The sequence below is a fragment of the Pantherophis guttatus genome, chromosome 4 (assembly GCF_059756535.1).
Source record: "Pantherophis guttatus breed Tessera chromosome 4, ASM5975653v1, whole genome shotgun sequence".
In the NCBI taxonomy this organism is placed as follows: Eukaryota; Metazoa; Chordata; class Lepidosauria; order Squamata; family Colubridae; genus Pantherophis; species Pantherophis guttatus.
This window is the reverse complement of record NC_142066.1, coordinates 25,445,566-25,461,242: the sequence shown is the minus strand read 5'-3', so window position 1 is coordinate 25,461,242 and position 15,677 is coordinate 25,445,566. Positions and strand designations below refer to the sequence as shown.

At 42.7% G+C, this 15,677-nt stretch overlaps 2 protein-coding genes across 2 annotated transcripts in view; both read left to right on the top strand.

Annotated features, from left to right (window-relative positions):
- The window catches only part of LOC117666859 (integrin alpha-X-like), a 46,060-nt gene extending 40,774 nt beyond the window's left edge, over positions 1-5,286 (top strand). Inside the window, exons 22-27 of the mRNA XM_034419863.3 lie at positions 1,224-1,331; positions 2,470-2,550; positions 2,850-2,966; positions 3,572-3,664; positions 3,841-3,951; positions 5,143-5,286. Of these exons, the coding sequence (XP_034275754.2) occupies positions 1,224-1,331; positions 2,470-2,550; positions 2,850-2,966; positions 3,572-3,664; positions 3,841-3,951; positions 5,143-5,265 (633 nt within the window). The 3' untranslated portion in view covers positions 5,266-5,286. The remainder of the gene's footprint in view (positions 1-1,223; positions 1,332-2,469; positions 2,551-2,849; positions 2,967-3,571; positions 3,665-3,840; positions 3,952-5,142) is intronic.
- Positions 5,287-11,341: 6,055 nt separating this feature from the next.
- On the top strand, positions 11,342-15,377 carry COX6A2 (cytochrome c oxidase subunit 6A2). The gene is made up of 3 exons (XM_034419799.3): positions 11,342-11,529; positions 13,640-13,782; positions 15,159-15,377. The coding sequence occupies exons 1-3, from the start codon at positions 11,442-11,444 to the stop codon at positions 15,252-15,254; spliced, it is 327 nt and encodes a 108-aa protein (XP_034275690.2). The 5' UTR covers positions 11,342-11,441; the 3' UTR covers positions 15,255-15,377.
- Positions 15,378-15,677: the final 300 nt, after the last annotated feature.

Sequence of the window (15,677 nt, the reverse complement as noted above, 5' to 3'; positions counted from 1 at the left end):
TGTAGTCAGCTGGCTTGAGCGTGCAGCTCCAATTGAATGAGTGGTGAGCGCATGCACACATCACTCGTGAGAAGGGAGCTTCATGCGTGAGCACAAGTGGCCACCACTCACACGAGGGGAGCTTTGAGTGAGGCCAAGCAGCCACCATTCATACAAACAAAGCTTCTGTGCGAACACCCTCTTGTCTGCCATCTGTGCAGCCCAGTTCTGACCAGGCTGCGGCCCAGGGATTGGGGACCCCGATCTACACCATAATGACAGCCTCAGTTTGAAGTCTAACATAAAGTAATACTTAAACATAGGAGCCTTGGTGGCGCAGCAGACTAAAGTGCTGTTAAGTAGCACTTAGCTGCCAGCTACCTGCGATTACTGCGAGTTAAAATCTCACCAGGCTCAAGGTTGACTCAGCCTTCCATCCTTCCTAGGTAGATAAAATGAGGACCCGGATTGTGGGGGCAATAAGCTGACTTTGTATAAAAAAGAACACCGCTTAGGGGGGGCCGAAAGCCCTACTAAGCAGGTATATACAAAAATATGAAGGCTATTGCTTGACTCATTGTAAGCCGCCCTGAGTCTCCGGACAAGGGCAGCATATAAATTGAACCAATAAATAAATAACCAATAAATAAATAAACATAACATTGAATAATTTGTATCGAAATAGTGAGCATTGATCATACCAAGGTTGCTAGTCTTTTGCAGATGAATAGCAAGATCAAAAGGATTAAATAAAATTATAAACCATCCCTGAAAATATACTTGTAAGGTAATGGAGAAGGAACTGAGCCTTTGCTTATCAGGCTCAGTGGCTAAGACACTGAGCTTGTCAATCAGAAAGGTCAGCAGTTCAGCAGTTCGAATCCCTAGTATAGGTCTCCTGCGTGACCAGAGGGTTGGACTAAACGACCTCCAAGTTCCCTTCCAACTCTGTTACTGTTACAAATCGAAAGGAACCTTTGGAGACAAAGTGGAGGAGCCAAAAAGACATGATTAGAGGTGTTTAGAGGACCTGATGATCTCTAAAGTCCCTACCAACTTGAGAGTTCTGTGACATGCTTCCCTTCCTTTCCCTGCTTGCAGCTTCAAGGGCACGGTCTACTTTGTGACATCTGATGCTACCACTTCTTTTCACTTTCTTAGAGAGCAGCACCGGAAGGGAGGGAGGACCTGTTTCTGGTGGAAAATTGGTGGGAACTCTTGATCAGAGGGTGTGTTTTTTCCAGGTGAAGAATCTTCATGAACGAAGCATTCCTTTCACAGTGACATTTTGGATCCCAGTAAAACTGAAAGGGAACCCAATGTGGGATGTGTTTCAAGTAATTCCTTCCGAGGTATGCTATCTATCTTGGATTATTTCGTTGTGGCCTTCTGGTCATTCCACTGAAGAACCCCCTGGCTGGGAAAACATGTGCTGGAGATATTCAGCCTCCGTGAATCGGTTGCTGACCATGCAGTTTATTGAAGCACTTCACCTTGTGATGTGATTTGACCCATCTCACCAGACTGTCCAGCCTGGGCCATTCTGATTCATTAATCTGCTAGGTAACAGGGTGTTGGAAGAAATATCCATCTGGTTCAGTTCCAAGTGGGGAGCAAGACAGTGGAAACATGGAGGCTGATTGGAAAGATGGTTTAATGGAGCAGAACCATCAAACACATGGTCCTGGTGCAGTTGAACACATGGAGTGGAGAGTGAGGGTTATTTATACCTTCTCTGGGCTTTGAACTTGAGCTTCCTGTTCCTGTGGCAAGAGCATGTATTCTATTGGTTGCTGTCAGACTCCCATGGGGCTATGCAGGGGTCATAGCTAATTTTGTAGGTTATCTGAGTCAAGCTTAGTTGAAGCTTGCTAATGCAATGAAGGGGCTTGTTGGCAATTCCTATTGTGGCTGAATGGCTTTGCCCCGAAGGATAATCCCATCATCCTGGACCTGAAGGTTTTTTGTTTTGTAGATAGGCTGGCCCAGTCTTTCTAAATGGACACCAAATATCTGCTTGGGAGGTGGGGGCAGGGACAGGGAGCTGAAGCTCTGAGTTTCTGTCTCCCTTAAGATTTCAATTTCTCTTTTAGAGGAAATATAATATTCTGCCTTTTAAAATATTCCTCAGAATATTTCATTCTTCTAGGAGGGGTGACTTCCCTCAAGGGGAATCTATGTGGGTGTTTAGTGCATTTTTGGAAGGTGTGGTTTTAGATCAGGTTGAATCAGTACAACTCCTCCATCCTCAACAGTGAGAATTGGGTTCCTGTCTTGTTTTAAAGAAGTCCTTTGGTTGAAACTCTGCTAAAGATCTGAGGATCTACAAACCTTGATTGAAGATTCTTCTCGCAGCTTCTGGAACTCACTTGGAACCAGGTTTTGGAGAAGCAAAGGTCTTACTGAGGAGAAGCAAAAGATGTCACCTTTTGTGTTCTGTTCCATCCTTCACCTTCTGTTACTAATGACTGGACCTCTCTTTTTCTGCAGCCTGAAGTGGCCAAGTGTGTCTTGGAGAGAGAAACTCCAGGCTCCAAAGATCTTCTGTCAGATGAGGCACAGCCCCATTTGGTGAGCATGCTGATCCTTTTCTTTAGGAAGAAAAGCTGCATTTCAGGGAGAAGTCATATGTATTGATTTATGAGAATTGCCATATGCCACTTGAATAAATATGACAATCCTGAGGTAGGACTACGGATTTTTGAAAAAAATGATATAATTTATAAAGATAGTTTTGAATTTAATTTTGGACTACTAGGGCAGAATTGCAGTTTGTCAAGGGCCATTTTGTCCTTGTATCATTCTCCACCCCCACCCCACTTTGGCCTTATTGTGGCCTTATCTTTTTTATTCTCTCTCCATCTCCTCAGGACTGTTCCACTGCTTCTTGCAAAATCATCCAGTGTAATGTTTTGTCACTGAAGATAGACAAAAGGCCACTGGAGTTCAAGATCAAAGGAGACATCAATTTCCATTGGACATCCCAGGTTGGGTTTTTTGAAGTGTGAGATATACACAAAATAGTCCTGCTCCAGGCCAAATATTTGATAGCTACTCAATTCAACCAAGTGACCCTGGCTTACAATTCTAAAACAATTTAAAAAAACATTAAAGCAATAAAAGCACCCATAAAATAACAGCAGCCATGATGATTAATCCAATAATAGTAAAGCCATGTAATGGGGCCGTTAACACATTCTGAGTCCCAGACTGAGGTAAACAGCCAAGTCTTTAAAGCTTTGCAGGATAATCAACAGGGTTGGGACCTTCAAATTTCTTTTGCGGAAGAGGATTTCCTGCTCCATCTTGCTTTGTATCTTCTTCTTCTTCTTCTTCTTCTTCTTCTTCTTCTTCTTCTTCTTCTTCTTCTTCTTCTTCTTCTTCTTCTTCTTCTTCTTCTTCTCCTTCTCCTTCTCCTTCTCCTTCTCCTTCTCCTCCTTCTCCTTCTTCTTCTGGATTTTTCTCCTCCTCCTCCTCCTCCTCCTCCTCCTCCTCCTCCTCCTCCTCCTCCTCCTCCTCCTCCTCCTCCTCCTCCTCCTCCTCCTCCGCAAATATCAGATCATCTTTCAGAAATAATGAATCTCTCTTCCAGGTCCAACAGAAGAAAATTATTTTGGTGAGCTCCGGACAGATTTCTTATAACAAGAGAAAATACACACAGCCAGAGGGCTTTCCACAAACTCAGGTAAAAAAGAAGGGGATGATGTGGAGTGTAGACAGGAAGCTGAGCCTCAAGACTTTCTTTCCCAACCCTTGGAGGAAAGTGATGTCTAAAGACGAGAACTGGTCCTTGACACCTGGATGCCTGGGCTGTCAGACTGTGTCCAACTTCTAAGACATTGTCTTCCCCACCATTCCCAGGTGCAGACAGTGGTGGAGCGGATCGAGATCTACAACAGCATCCCTGTTATCATTGGCAGCTCTTTTGGGGGCTTAATCCTTCTAGCTATGACAGCTGCAGCTTTGTATAAGGTGAAGTGGAACCTGGGGAGGGAAAGGGTAGAGAATGGAGTTCTTGCTGTCCCTCCCAATTATATTTTGAATTGTGCAACATGTCTTTTAACATGTCTGCATGTTCAAAAGATTTCTCATCAAAGGAGTTACCGTATTTTTCAGATTATAAGATACTCCGGACTATAAGAAGCACCTGGCTTTTGGATAGGAAAACAAGAAAAAAAAAGATCTGCCTCTGCTTCCCAGCAATTTGCCTCCTTGCAACAAACAGCACACAGCCTGGTCAGCTTCAGCACAGCCTGATTTAGCATGAGCAGCTGATTGGCGGTTGGATCTGCCTTCCGCCTATCATCTGTTCCAGCTGCGGGGATCACCGCTGCCCATCACCGCCCATCACCACTGCCACCTATCGCCACCTCCACATGTCCCATTTTTGGCCTCCGCACACTCCATTTTAAGCCTAAGTGTGTCCTGTTTTCGGCCCGTTCCAGGCGACAGGGATTGCCACTGCCTATCCCCGCCATCTGGAATGGGCCAAAAATGGGGCACATGGAGGCCGAAAATGGGGCGCGCGGAAGCGGCAATGATGATTGGCGGTGACGGCGACAACAGGGATCCCCACAGCCTGGAACAGCTGATCTATAGTATTCCGGGAGGCAGATCCAACTGCCAATCAGCTGCTTGTGCTAAATCAGGCTGTACTGAAGTTGACTGTTTGCTGTTTGCTGCAAGAAGGCAAATTGCTGGGAGGCAGAAGCCGAAGGGTGGGGGCTGGTGGGCAGGCGGGGCTTCGGCAACTTTCGCTCTATAAGACGCACAGACATTTCCACCCACTTTGAGGGGGGGAAGTGCGTCTTATACACAGAAAAATACGGTATATGGCTGTTCATCAACCTTTTGTGGAGTTAGGAATCAAGACCTTGGCCAAATGTGAGGGTATAGTTTTCATAGTCCTCTGAGTCTTGGCAACTCTCTTAAGCACTAAGACAGGGTTTCCCAAGCTTGGCAACTTTTAAGATACGTGGACTTCAACTTCCAGAATTCCAGCATGGCTGTCCGGAGAATTCTAGGAGTTGAAGTCCACATATCTTAAAGGTGCCAAAGTTGGAAAAACATGCACAAAGTGCTGGTATTCTTGTTTTGCTGGAGGAGAAATCTCATGTTTGCTTTCTGTTCCTCTTACTTTCACTTCTCTCTCTCTCTCTCTAGGTTGGGTTCTTCAAGCGTCAATACAAACAGATGCTGGAGGAGGCTGGAGCTGATAATGATGCTGCTGACCAACCCTCACAAAATGTAGAGTTATCTCCTCCTAGCAATGACCCTGTTTCCTAATAAATTTGCGGAGTCTTTTCAGAGGTTCTGGATCTCTGTTTCTTAGCTTTGCTCCTTAGCTTCTCAAAAGTCCATCAATGGATCCATCGATTAAGTTCTCAAAAGTCCACTGAGCAGGTCCAATAAGCTGCTCCATAGGAGCAACAGATCCCAGACTGGTACACATTCTTTAAGTTAGCAAATTTGAGAGACTTTGATTCAAAAAATGTTGCCCTGTGATGCATTGTTTCTACTAATTGAAGGTGACAAACAAACAGATACAAGTTTTAGTAGTAGTTGCTACAAGTAATAGCAGTGCTCAGAACTAGGGGATATAGTTGGTAATGCCTGAATGGAGCCAGCGGGGTACACAAAATGTTGTATAAGTAGGTAAAGCAGTCCTGCCTCCCTTCCAAAGTACTAAAAACAGTAGAAAGCACAGCCAATCGGCAGAAAAGTTTTAATGAACTCATTGGAGGCAAAACAAACACATCTCTTTCACAATTTTAATCAAGCGGTCTTTTCAAATAGCCATGGAATACAAACACTCCTCGATTTATGACCACAACTGAGCCCAACATTTCAGTTGCTAAGGGAGACAATTGTTAAATGAGTTTTACGACATTCCTTGTTTAAGGCTGCACACTTGGAATACTGCATCCAGTTATTTATTTATTTTATTATTATTTTATTTTATTTTATTTATATACCCCCCTTCTCCCGAAGGACTCAGGGCGGTGAACAGCCATAATAAAAACAATGTACAAAAATAGAATTTAAAAGCAGATTAAAATAATTAAATCATAGGCCGAATTTAAAACTCTCATTTTAAAACCAATTTTTAAAACCCCATTAAAACCAAATTAAAATCATTTAGCCCATCAGAGCGGCTTGCTGGAATAACAGGGTCTTCACTGCACGATGGAAGGCACGGAGGTTGGGGATCCTTCATATGTCCGGGGGTAATTCATTCCAGAGGGCAGAGTTTTCCTCACCATGATGTAAAAAAGATGTTGAGACCAGGGGTGGGTTTCAGCAGGTTCTGACCAGTTCTGGAGAACCTGTAGTGGAAATTTTGAGTAGTTCGGAGAACCGGTAGTAAAAATTCTGATTGGCCCCGCCCCCATCTATTCTCTGCCTCCCAAGTCCCAGCTGATCGGGAGGAAATATCCTTCCCGTGGTTCTGAAGGGAGGCTGTTACAGTGAACTCAGGAGTCAAACCCACATCTAAAGTTTGCAGGTTGAGTGGGAGTGAAGGAAAGAATCTCTGTGTCCTGGTTAGAAGTCTCAGATTACGAAAACCACATTCAGGCCAGGATGTTTGATGAATCAGTAACAGAAAATCAACAGACTCAGTACTTACAATTACACAGGTAATCTTAGACTTACAACAATTATATTTTTTTCCAATTACAACAGCACTGAAAAAAAGTGACATGACCTTTTTTACACTTATTAGCACTTGGCACTTGTACGTGCTTTTTACAGCCCTCTCTCAGCAGTTTACAGAGTCAGCATATTGCTGGAGAAATTTCCCGACAGTTAGAACAATTAATCAGTGGAACCACTTGCCTCCAGAAGTTGTAAACGCTCCAACATGAAGTTTTTAAGAAGAGATTGGATAGCCATTTGTCTGAAGTGGTGTAGGGTTTCCTGCCTAAGCAGGGGGTTGGACTAGAAGACCTCCAAGGTCCCTTCCAACTCTGTTATTCTATTCCATTCTCCTGTATCACTGTAGTTGTTAAGTTAGTAGCAGGGCTGTTAACCTGGCTCCCCCATTGCTCATCAGATGGTCACAACCATTGATCATGTGACTCAGTGGTGGTTTGCCCCCAGTTCAGACCGGTTTGCAAGAACCAGTAGTAAAACCGGCGGGAGGCTCCATCCACCAGCCCGGATGTTGTCATAGGCGATCTACGCATGTGCAGAAGCTTCTGCAATCCCATTGCGAACCGGTAGTAAAGGTAAGTAGAACCCACCCCTGATGTGACCTCTGGATACTGCAACTGTCATAAGTAGGAGTCAGTACCCAAGCATCTGGATTTTGATTGCCTGACTATGGAGACGGTCAATGGTCGTAAGTATGAAAACATAAGTCAGCTCTGTTGTAACTTTGAACGGTTGCTAAATGAACTGTTGTAAGTTGAGGATTACCTGTACTGTATGTTAAAACTGGACCAACAAAGGAAAATTCTAGGTTGCCTCCACAGGGTGGGATGAGGATGAAACAGAGGCTGCATTTTGTGAAGAGCCTCAAAATGTTTATTGCGGTGTTTTTTGGGCTGTGGTTAGCAAGATATGCAAATGAACCTTTCAGTTCCTGCCTAAAGTCAGTCCAGCAGATTTTTTTCATGCTTACCTCAGAGAAAACTTAATTACCCTATCAAATTTTCTCCTAATTTAGATATCCATATTTACAGTAACTTGCTCCTGCTTTCAGTTGTCGTTCTACTTTCTAAGCTTTCTTTCTTTCTTTCTTTTACAACTGTATTAGATTTGTTTTTAAACTCAAAAGGTAAAAAATGGGCAGACACTAATAATTAGGAAAAAGAAATAAGTAAGAGAAAACAAAGCCATAAGTCCAGAAATGATGAAAAGAGATATAAACAAATGATTTCCTATTGTCTTTTACAACAACTTTCTATTCTCTTCTTGTTTCTGCTTGTAGCAATTAGAAAAAAAGGTAGGAAACAAGTATACAGATAGTCCTCGACTTACAGCAAATCATTCAATGACCATTCGAAGTTACAGCAGCACTGAAAAAAATAATTCATGACCATTTTTGACACTTGTGGCATCCTCATAGGCACATGATCAAAATTCAGACGCTTGACAACTGACTCATATTCATGACAATTGCAGTCATGTGATCCACTTTTGCGACCTCCTGACAAGCAAAGTCAATAGGGAAGCCAGATTCACTTAACAATCATGTTACTAACGTAACTGCATTGATTCACTTAATGTCAGGGTAATGAAGTTTTAAAGCTGACCAGCTATTGTAAGGCTGTAAATCAAGATGATGATCTGAGGATGAGTTAGCAGGGCTACTGCCACTTTAAGAAACTGTCTATATAAGGGAGGCCATTAGAGGGTGTCTCTCTCTCTCCTCGTGTATCACTCTCCTCGTTGTGTTCTAACTGCATTGTTGTTCTCCGTGTAGAGTTGAAGATTGCTTGCTTGCCTGGTATGTGCCTACCATGTGTATGTCTGTATATAGAAGTCTTGTATATAAACTACTGTTTGTAAGACAAACCTCTGTGTCCTGTAGTTTCCTCCTGGGTTGTCTCAAAATAGCATTCACGCTGTAAACACTCTTGACACTTAACAACTACGGCAAGAAAGGTCATAAAATAGGACAAAATTCCCTTAACAAATGTCTCACTTAATGATAGAAATGTTGGGCTCAAGTGTGGTCCTAAGTTGATGTGATGACCCGGGGCTGGGCAGGGAAGCAACACAGCTGGAACAAAGGTTTAACTCCCTTTATTGTTCCAACTTTCCCCCCAAAAGTCCCACCATTCACTGCAAGTCCAGGAGCCAATCTCTAAACACACACCTCCAATAGTTCCTGGCAGGGGTGGGTTGTACTTACCTCTACTACCGGTTCGTAATGGGGCTGCGCGTGAGCGCAAGTGAAGCAAGCACATATGCGCGCTCTTCTGCGCAAGCACAGAAGCTTCTGCACATGCACAGAAGCATTTTGATGATGTCAGTGGGCGGAGCCTCCTGCTGGTTTTATTACCAGTTCTATAGAACTGGGGGCAATCCACCACTGGTTCCTGGCTGCTATTAGTCCAAAGGAGCAGCCCAGCTCTGAGAGAAGCCAAGTTCAGGGAACTTGGTCCCAGGGAGTCCTCGTCACAGGAAGAGTTCACTGGGACTGCAGCACAACCTGAGTATAACTGTGTCACTGCGAACTCACACATAGCCAGGCCAGGCAAACAGGGCAAAGCACAGCAAAGTATCCAGATGTAGGTAAAAGCATGTGAGACTGGAAAAAGGCAACATTTGTTCCCAACATGCACCCAGATTTAAAGAGACCAACGGCGTCTCTTTAAATCTCATTCCCCAGGTGAGCCTTGTGAAGAGGGGCAGAGCACTCTCCTCCCAAGTTGTCAGGTCACCCTGTGCTGACCCTCCTCCTCTCCATTCTCCGTGCTTGGGGGGATCGGGGTGGGGGAGAGGTATTTGCTTGTCACCAGAGCGCCGTGACTCCTCTGCTCCGCTGCCTGCCCTCTCCTCCCCCCTCGTTTGATCGTCCTACACCCTCTTTCCTTCGCTGGTGACCCTTCCCAGGCCCAAGGGACCAGAGACTGCCTCATCCTGATTTAGAGGATTGGGAAAGAATTTGGAACAAAAATTACACTACAACAAAATCCGCTGCTTATAAGGAAAATCAATACAAAATGCTTTACCGTTGGCACCTAGCCCCAGCAAGGCTGGCTAAAATGTACTCGAACCTAAGCCCAAAATGTTGGGAATGTAACCAACATCAAGGTACCTTATTTCATGCTTGGGGGCTGTGTCCTGAAGCGAAAAAGTACTGGACTAAGATACAAGGATGGCTACCAGAGATAATAAAATGTCAAATAGAACTAAATAGAACTAAACATGGAAACATTTGTCCTGGGAATACTGAAAACAAAATTTGATAGAAAGATATTTGATTTTACACATATTAACAGCGGCAAGAATTGCATTCGCACAATACTGGAAGGAACACAATACACCACCAGAGGGATTGATCATTCAGAAGATATATGAATGTGCCAAAATGGATAAACTTACCCTAGAACTAAAAGAAAAAGATGATTCAGAATTTTATGCGGTTTGGGAAAAGTGCTACACTTGGATAGATAATAGAAATAAAAATTGGAATTATACATAAGGCTATTGAGGATTAGATATTGAATGTATAGAATGTATATATTGTATGGAATGTTGATCCAAAGTATACAAAAATGACACAGTCTGTTGATTATGTACTAGAGTTGTGTAAAGGAAAATTGTAATAAAAATTATTTCAAAAAAAAAAAAGGTGGTCTCAATTCTATTTATCCTAAATGTCACATACAACATAGAATCATGGGATTGGAAAGGACCTTAGAGGTCTTCTAGTCTAACCCCCTGCCCATTGGCAGGAGATCTTTTACCATTCATACCACATTCATTTCATACCCAGAATTATCAGCCTAAATGCTGCCTACAAAATCAGCCACCTGGAACAGTGTTTCTCAACCTTGGCAGCTTTAAGATATGTTGACTTCAGCCCCCAGAATTCCCCAGCCAGCTGGATTGAGAACTTTTCAATTTTCTACATACACAGGTAAGTCCTCTTTACGGTCGCAACTGAACTCAAAATTTCTGTTGTTAAGTGAGACCTTTGTTGAGTGAGTTTTGCCCCATTTTTTGACATTTCTTGCCCCAGTGTTTAAGTGAATCACTGGCATTGTTAAATTAGTAATCCACTTGTTAAGTAATCTGGCTTCCCTGTTGATTTTGCTTGTCAGACGGTCACAAAAGGGGATCACATGACCCCGGGACACTGCAAACGTCATAAATGTGAACCAGTTTGCCAAGCATCTCAATTTTGATCACATGACCATGGGAATGCTTCAAAGGTTATAACAGTGGGGAAATGGTCATAAATTACTTTATTCAGTGCCTTGTAACTTTGAACAGTCACTAAATGACCTGTTGTAAGTCAAGGACTAGCTGTATAAAACACCAATGAGCACATATCAGTCTTTGCTTGCAACAGGCCACTCATGCTCTACTAGAACATTTTAAGTGCTTACTCTAATAATATTTCCCCGGTTGCTCTCTTTGGGGACTGGACTTTCTGCATTTGCTTTCTGCTTGGTTTATAAATAGACCCTGAAATCCACTGTAGGGAGGGGAGGATTGTTAGTTCCCGGGTCTCATGCCAATCTAAGTGAGAAGTTGGCTCTTTGTCCTGGGTTGGGTGACAGCCTTGTGATAGAAGCTCCAAGCTAGGTTGTGTTTCTGTCTCAACTTCATTGGTCAAAGAGGATCAGATGAACACAACTGTCAGGTCCAAGGAGGAGGGAGAAGGGTGAGTGAAAGAGCAGCTGGACAGGAAGGCTTTGACCCAGCAAAGACAGTGACCAGCCACAGGGAAGAATTCAAGGTCTCCATTAGATCTGCCATACAAAAGTCCTTGGGTTTCCGGAATGTTTCCCAGGTGGAGAATTGCTCAACTGGTGGCTCAGACAAGGAATTTTGCTACATCGGCAGCTGGCCATGAAGAAGGATCTAGTGGTAAGTGAACTCAGTAACTATTACTAGTAGACTACTACTATTATTACTACCAACATTGACAATAACTCCAACAAATACCCCGGTCAGGGCCGGAGTATTTACGAGACCGCCTTCTGCCACCAATAGCCTCCCACCGGCCAGTACACTCGCACAGAGAGGGCCTCCTCAGGGTGCCGTCCGCCAAACAGTGTCGGCTGGCGACCCCCAGAGGGAGAGCCTTCTCTGTGGCGGCGCCCGCCCTCTGGAACAACCTCCCCCCAGAGATACGTACAATATCAGACCTCCGGACTTTTCGTCGGGCCCTGAAAACTTATTTATTTCACCTAGCCGGGCTGGCTTGATCCCACAGTTTTGGTTAATTTTAATTGATTTTAATTGGGTTTGTTTTAAATTGCGGCCAAAAATATTTAATTATTTTTAAACTGTTTTTAAATTTTGTATGTTCTGTTTTATTCTGGCTGTTCACCACCCTGAGTCCTGCTGGAGAAGGGTGGTATACAAATTAAAACAAATAAACAAATAAATAAATAAATAACAATACCTGGAGACAGCAGAATCAAGGAAAAAGAATAGGGGAAAAAAGATAAAATAGAGAGATCTGATATTTAAAGATTCCTTGATACTTGACTGGAAGTTGAATTTCCCACAAATATCAATCAAAATGAGATTTGTTTGTTACTTGTGTTGTTCCTTGATGTACAAAACAATAGCAATAGAAAAATTGTGTAACTCTCGGGAACACATCCCTGTTTCATTAGTGTTTTTCATTTAAGGAAAAACAATGCACACTTTTAAACTGAAAAATCCTTTATTTTCCTTAGAATCGGTCCATAACGTCCCATAACAGATTGTCCTCTACTTCCCAGCTTAATTCCCCTCTCTTCTGCCAACGTTTTACTTAAGCAGAGCTCACTGCCTTTTATTTCATTTCAATGTATTTTAAGATTTAAAGAAGAAAATAAATGACTACATAAAAGAAAAAAAGAAGAAAACAAGCCTGTCTATTGATAAACGAGCTGTAATCCTGCAATATAAAATAGTTATGTCGATAGGTGCCGAAGACAGTGTTTCCAGTGAAATACATTTTAATTATCTAATCATTGAGCCTTTTTATTATCTAATCATTAGCTGGAATGCAGCATTGATGGCGTTGCCTAGCATTTGTCTTCTGAGAAAGCATTTTGGCTTTTGATGTATTGTCCCACAAAAAAAAAAAAAGGGGGGGGGACAGCAGAAATGACCTTGAGAATATCCTTTGCTGGTTTCCTCAGAACCAAAAATGCTGGTGACTTGAAGTTACACTGGGAGGCTGTTAACTGAACAGAATAACAGAATAACAGAGTTGGAGGGGGACTTTGTAGGTCATCCAGTGCAACACACACGCACACACACACACCATCCAAGTAGGAGACCCTGCACCATTTCTGACAGATGGCAATCCAGTCTCTTCTTGAAAGCTTCCAGTGATGAAGCTCCCACAACTTCTGAAGGCAACTTCTGTTCCATTGGTTGATTGCTTTCACTGTCAGAAATTTTCTTCTTATTTCCAGGTTAGATCTCTCCTTGTTCAGTTGCCCTCCATTATTCCTTGTCTGGCCTTCAGGTGCTTTGGAAAATAGCTTGACCTCCTCCTCTCTGTGGCAGCCCCTCAAATATTGGAACACCACTATCATGTCTTCCCTGGTCCTTCTCTTCACTAGACTAGCCATGCCCAGTTCCTGTAGCCTTTCTTCATATGTTTTAGTCTCCAGTCCCCTAATCATCTTGGTCGCGCTTCTCTGCCTTCTTTCTAGAGTCTCAACATCTTTTTTATAGTGTGGTGACCAAAACTGGATGCAGTATTCTAGGTGTGGTCTTACTAAGGCTTTATAGAGTGCTGTTAGTACCTCACTTGATCTTGATTGTATCCCTCTGTTAATGCAATTTAGGATTGCATTGGCTTTTTTGGCTGCCCCCTCACATTGTTGGCTCATATTTAATTGGTTGTCCACTAAGACTTCTCTGTTAACCAGAGGAAGTCCAGATCCTATTTTTTCATGCAACTTAATACCCATCTAGCATCCTCTGCCCTGCACCCTTGGTTATTTTGTCTTTCCCTTTTGCATATCAGCTAGATTATGGAAGATTTTGAGCTTTGTGGTGGCACTTCCTTCAGTAGGCATCTGCTGGCTGAACGTGCAGCTGAAAAAGAGAGATCACCCCCATGAACGTCCTGAATTCATTCCATATCGTCACCTGAGGATTCGGACAAAGGTAAAAACGTAGCAGGAGAGGGAATCGAAGTGCTTAGGCCTTTCAACTGTATTTGTGAAGGACTTCTTCCTTCTGAAACTAAAGCATAGTCAAGAGTAGATCTTCTCCCTTAATGATCCGGTCCTCTGTAATTAGGATGGTGACAACTTTTTAGCCCTAAAGCTTCATGTTCTGAAGCTCTGCTCATAAGGGACCCCAATTTTTTTTTATAGTATTAACTGAATAGCACTTTTATTTTTCTGGGTGAACTGAATTTTCATGTACAGGTAGTCCTTGATTTATGGTCACAATTGAGCCCAGAATTTCCACTGATAAACAAAGTAGTAGCTAAGTGAGTTTTGCCCCATTTTACCATCTTTTTTGCCACAGTTGTTAAGTGAATCATGTGGTCATTAAGCGAATCTGGCTTCCTCCATTGACTTTGCTTGTCGGAAGCCAGCTGGGAAGGTTGGAAATGGTGGTCACATGACCACAAGACAGTACACCTGTCAAAAATACATGCCAGGTGCCAAGTGTCTGAATTTTGATCTTGTGACCATGGGGGATGCTGCAATGGTTGTAAATGTGAAAAACTGTTCATAAGTCACTTTTTTCAGTGCTATAGTAACTTTGAATGGTCACTGGCTGTAATTTGAGGACTACCAGTATTTAATTGCTTGCTATGTTGTGATGGGTTTTCAGTTGAGGTACTGATATTTAAGCAATTATTGACAAGGGAAAATAACTATCTATATTAAGATCCAGAGGCAAGTGCAAGTTGTGGGTTTGTGGTACAATGTTCATGAATTATTTTATATATATATATATATATATTTGTTTATGTAAGTTTTCACGGGTATATATGTGTGTACAGTTAATATCTCGGGTTTCTTCCCGTGTAATTGTAAACATATCCCTAAAAGAGTAGTAGCGACATGCAAGTCTTGGTGTATTCGGGTCTTTTCCTGTGTAAGATTGAGAATATCTTGGTGACGTTTCGACAAGGTCCCACTCATCATCTTCAGGCTGGTGTCTTCGGCTTCGTGACACCAGCCTGAAGATGACGAGTGGGACCTCGTCGAAACGTCGCCAAGATACTCTCAATCTTACACGGGAAAAGACCTGAACACACCAAGACTTGCATACCTGTACCTGTGAAAATCTACAAATTATATATATATATATATATATAAAATCAAGATGGCAGCCATGGCTCACAAGGGAAGCCCCACCCCCTTTTAGAATATTCATTACATGTGTGGCATACATTAAAAAGGGGTGGGACTCCCATCATGGCTTCCATCTTAACTTTTCTGACCTCTCCTCCATAGCCTATCCTGATGTGTCTCCCCAGTGAACTTTCTTTCTGTATTCCCTTTTTCTCTTATTTATTTTAGGCTTATCCATGGGGTGATGGAAATCACAGTTTCTTTCACAATCCCCACACCAACCCACTACCTACCGGCTATGAAGATGTGGGCAGCCATCACTGAGGCCCTCTTAACCTTTTCTTCTTATTATTACTGGCTTCCTCTCTCTTAGTGAGAAGGAGTTATAGCTGTTCAACGCATCTTTGAGACAGGTGTCTATCTGTCAATAAAACGCATTTCACTGAACATAGCGCATTCCTGTTATTTCAAAGGAGTTTGTGGATAGTGCTACCAAACAGCTTTGATTTTGAGGGCAAAAGAGCACTTATCCAGGTTCTGCTGAAGGAGATGCAAAATCCCTTTCAACAGAAATCTGATTGCTATTGAAAACTTCGGGCCATTTCCATTCTGTTTCCATATTCCGATTCTTTGCAAACCACTACAAAGCCCATTTTTATTTACTTTCTTTTGACTACGAAGGCAGAGAAGATAAGGTGTCAGTCTACTATCCTTCAGATGACTAACAGGAAACAACAGGAGATTTAT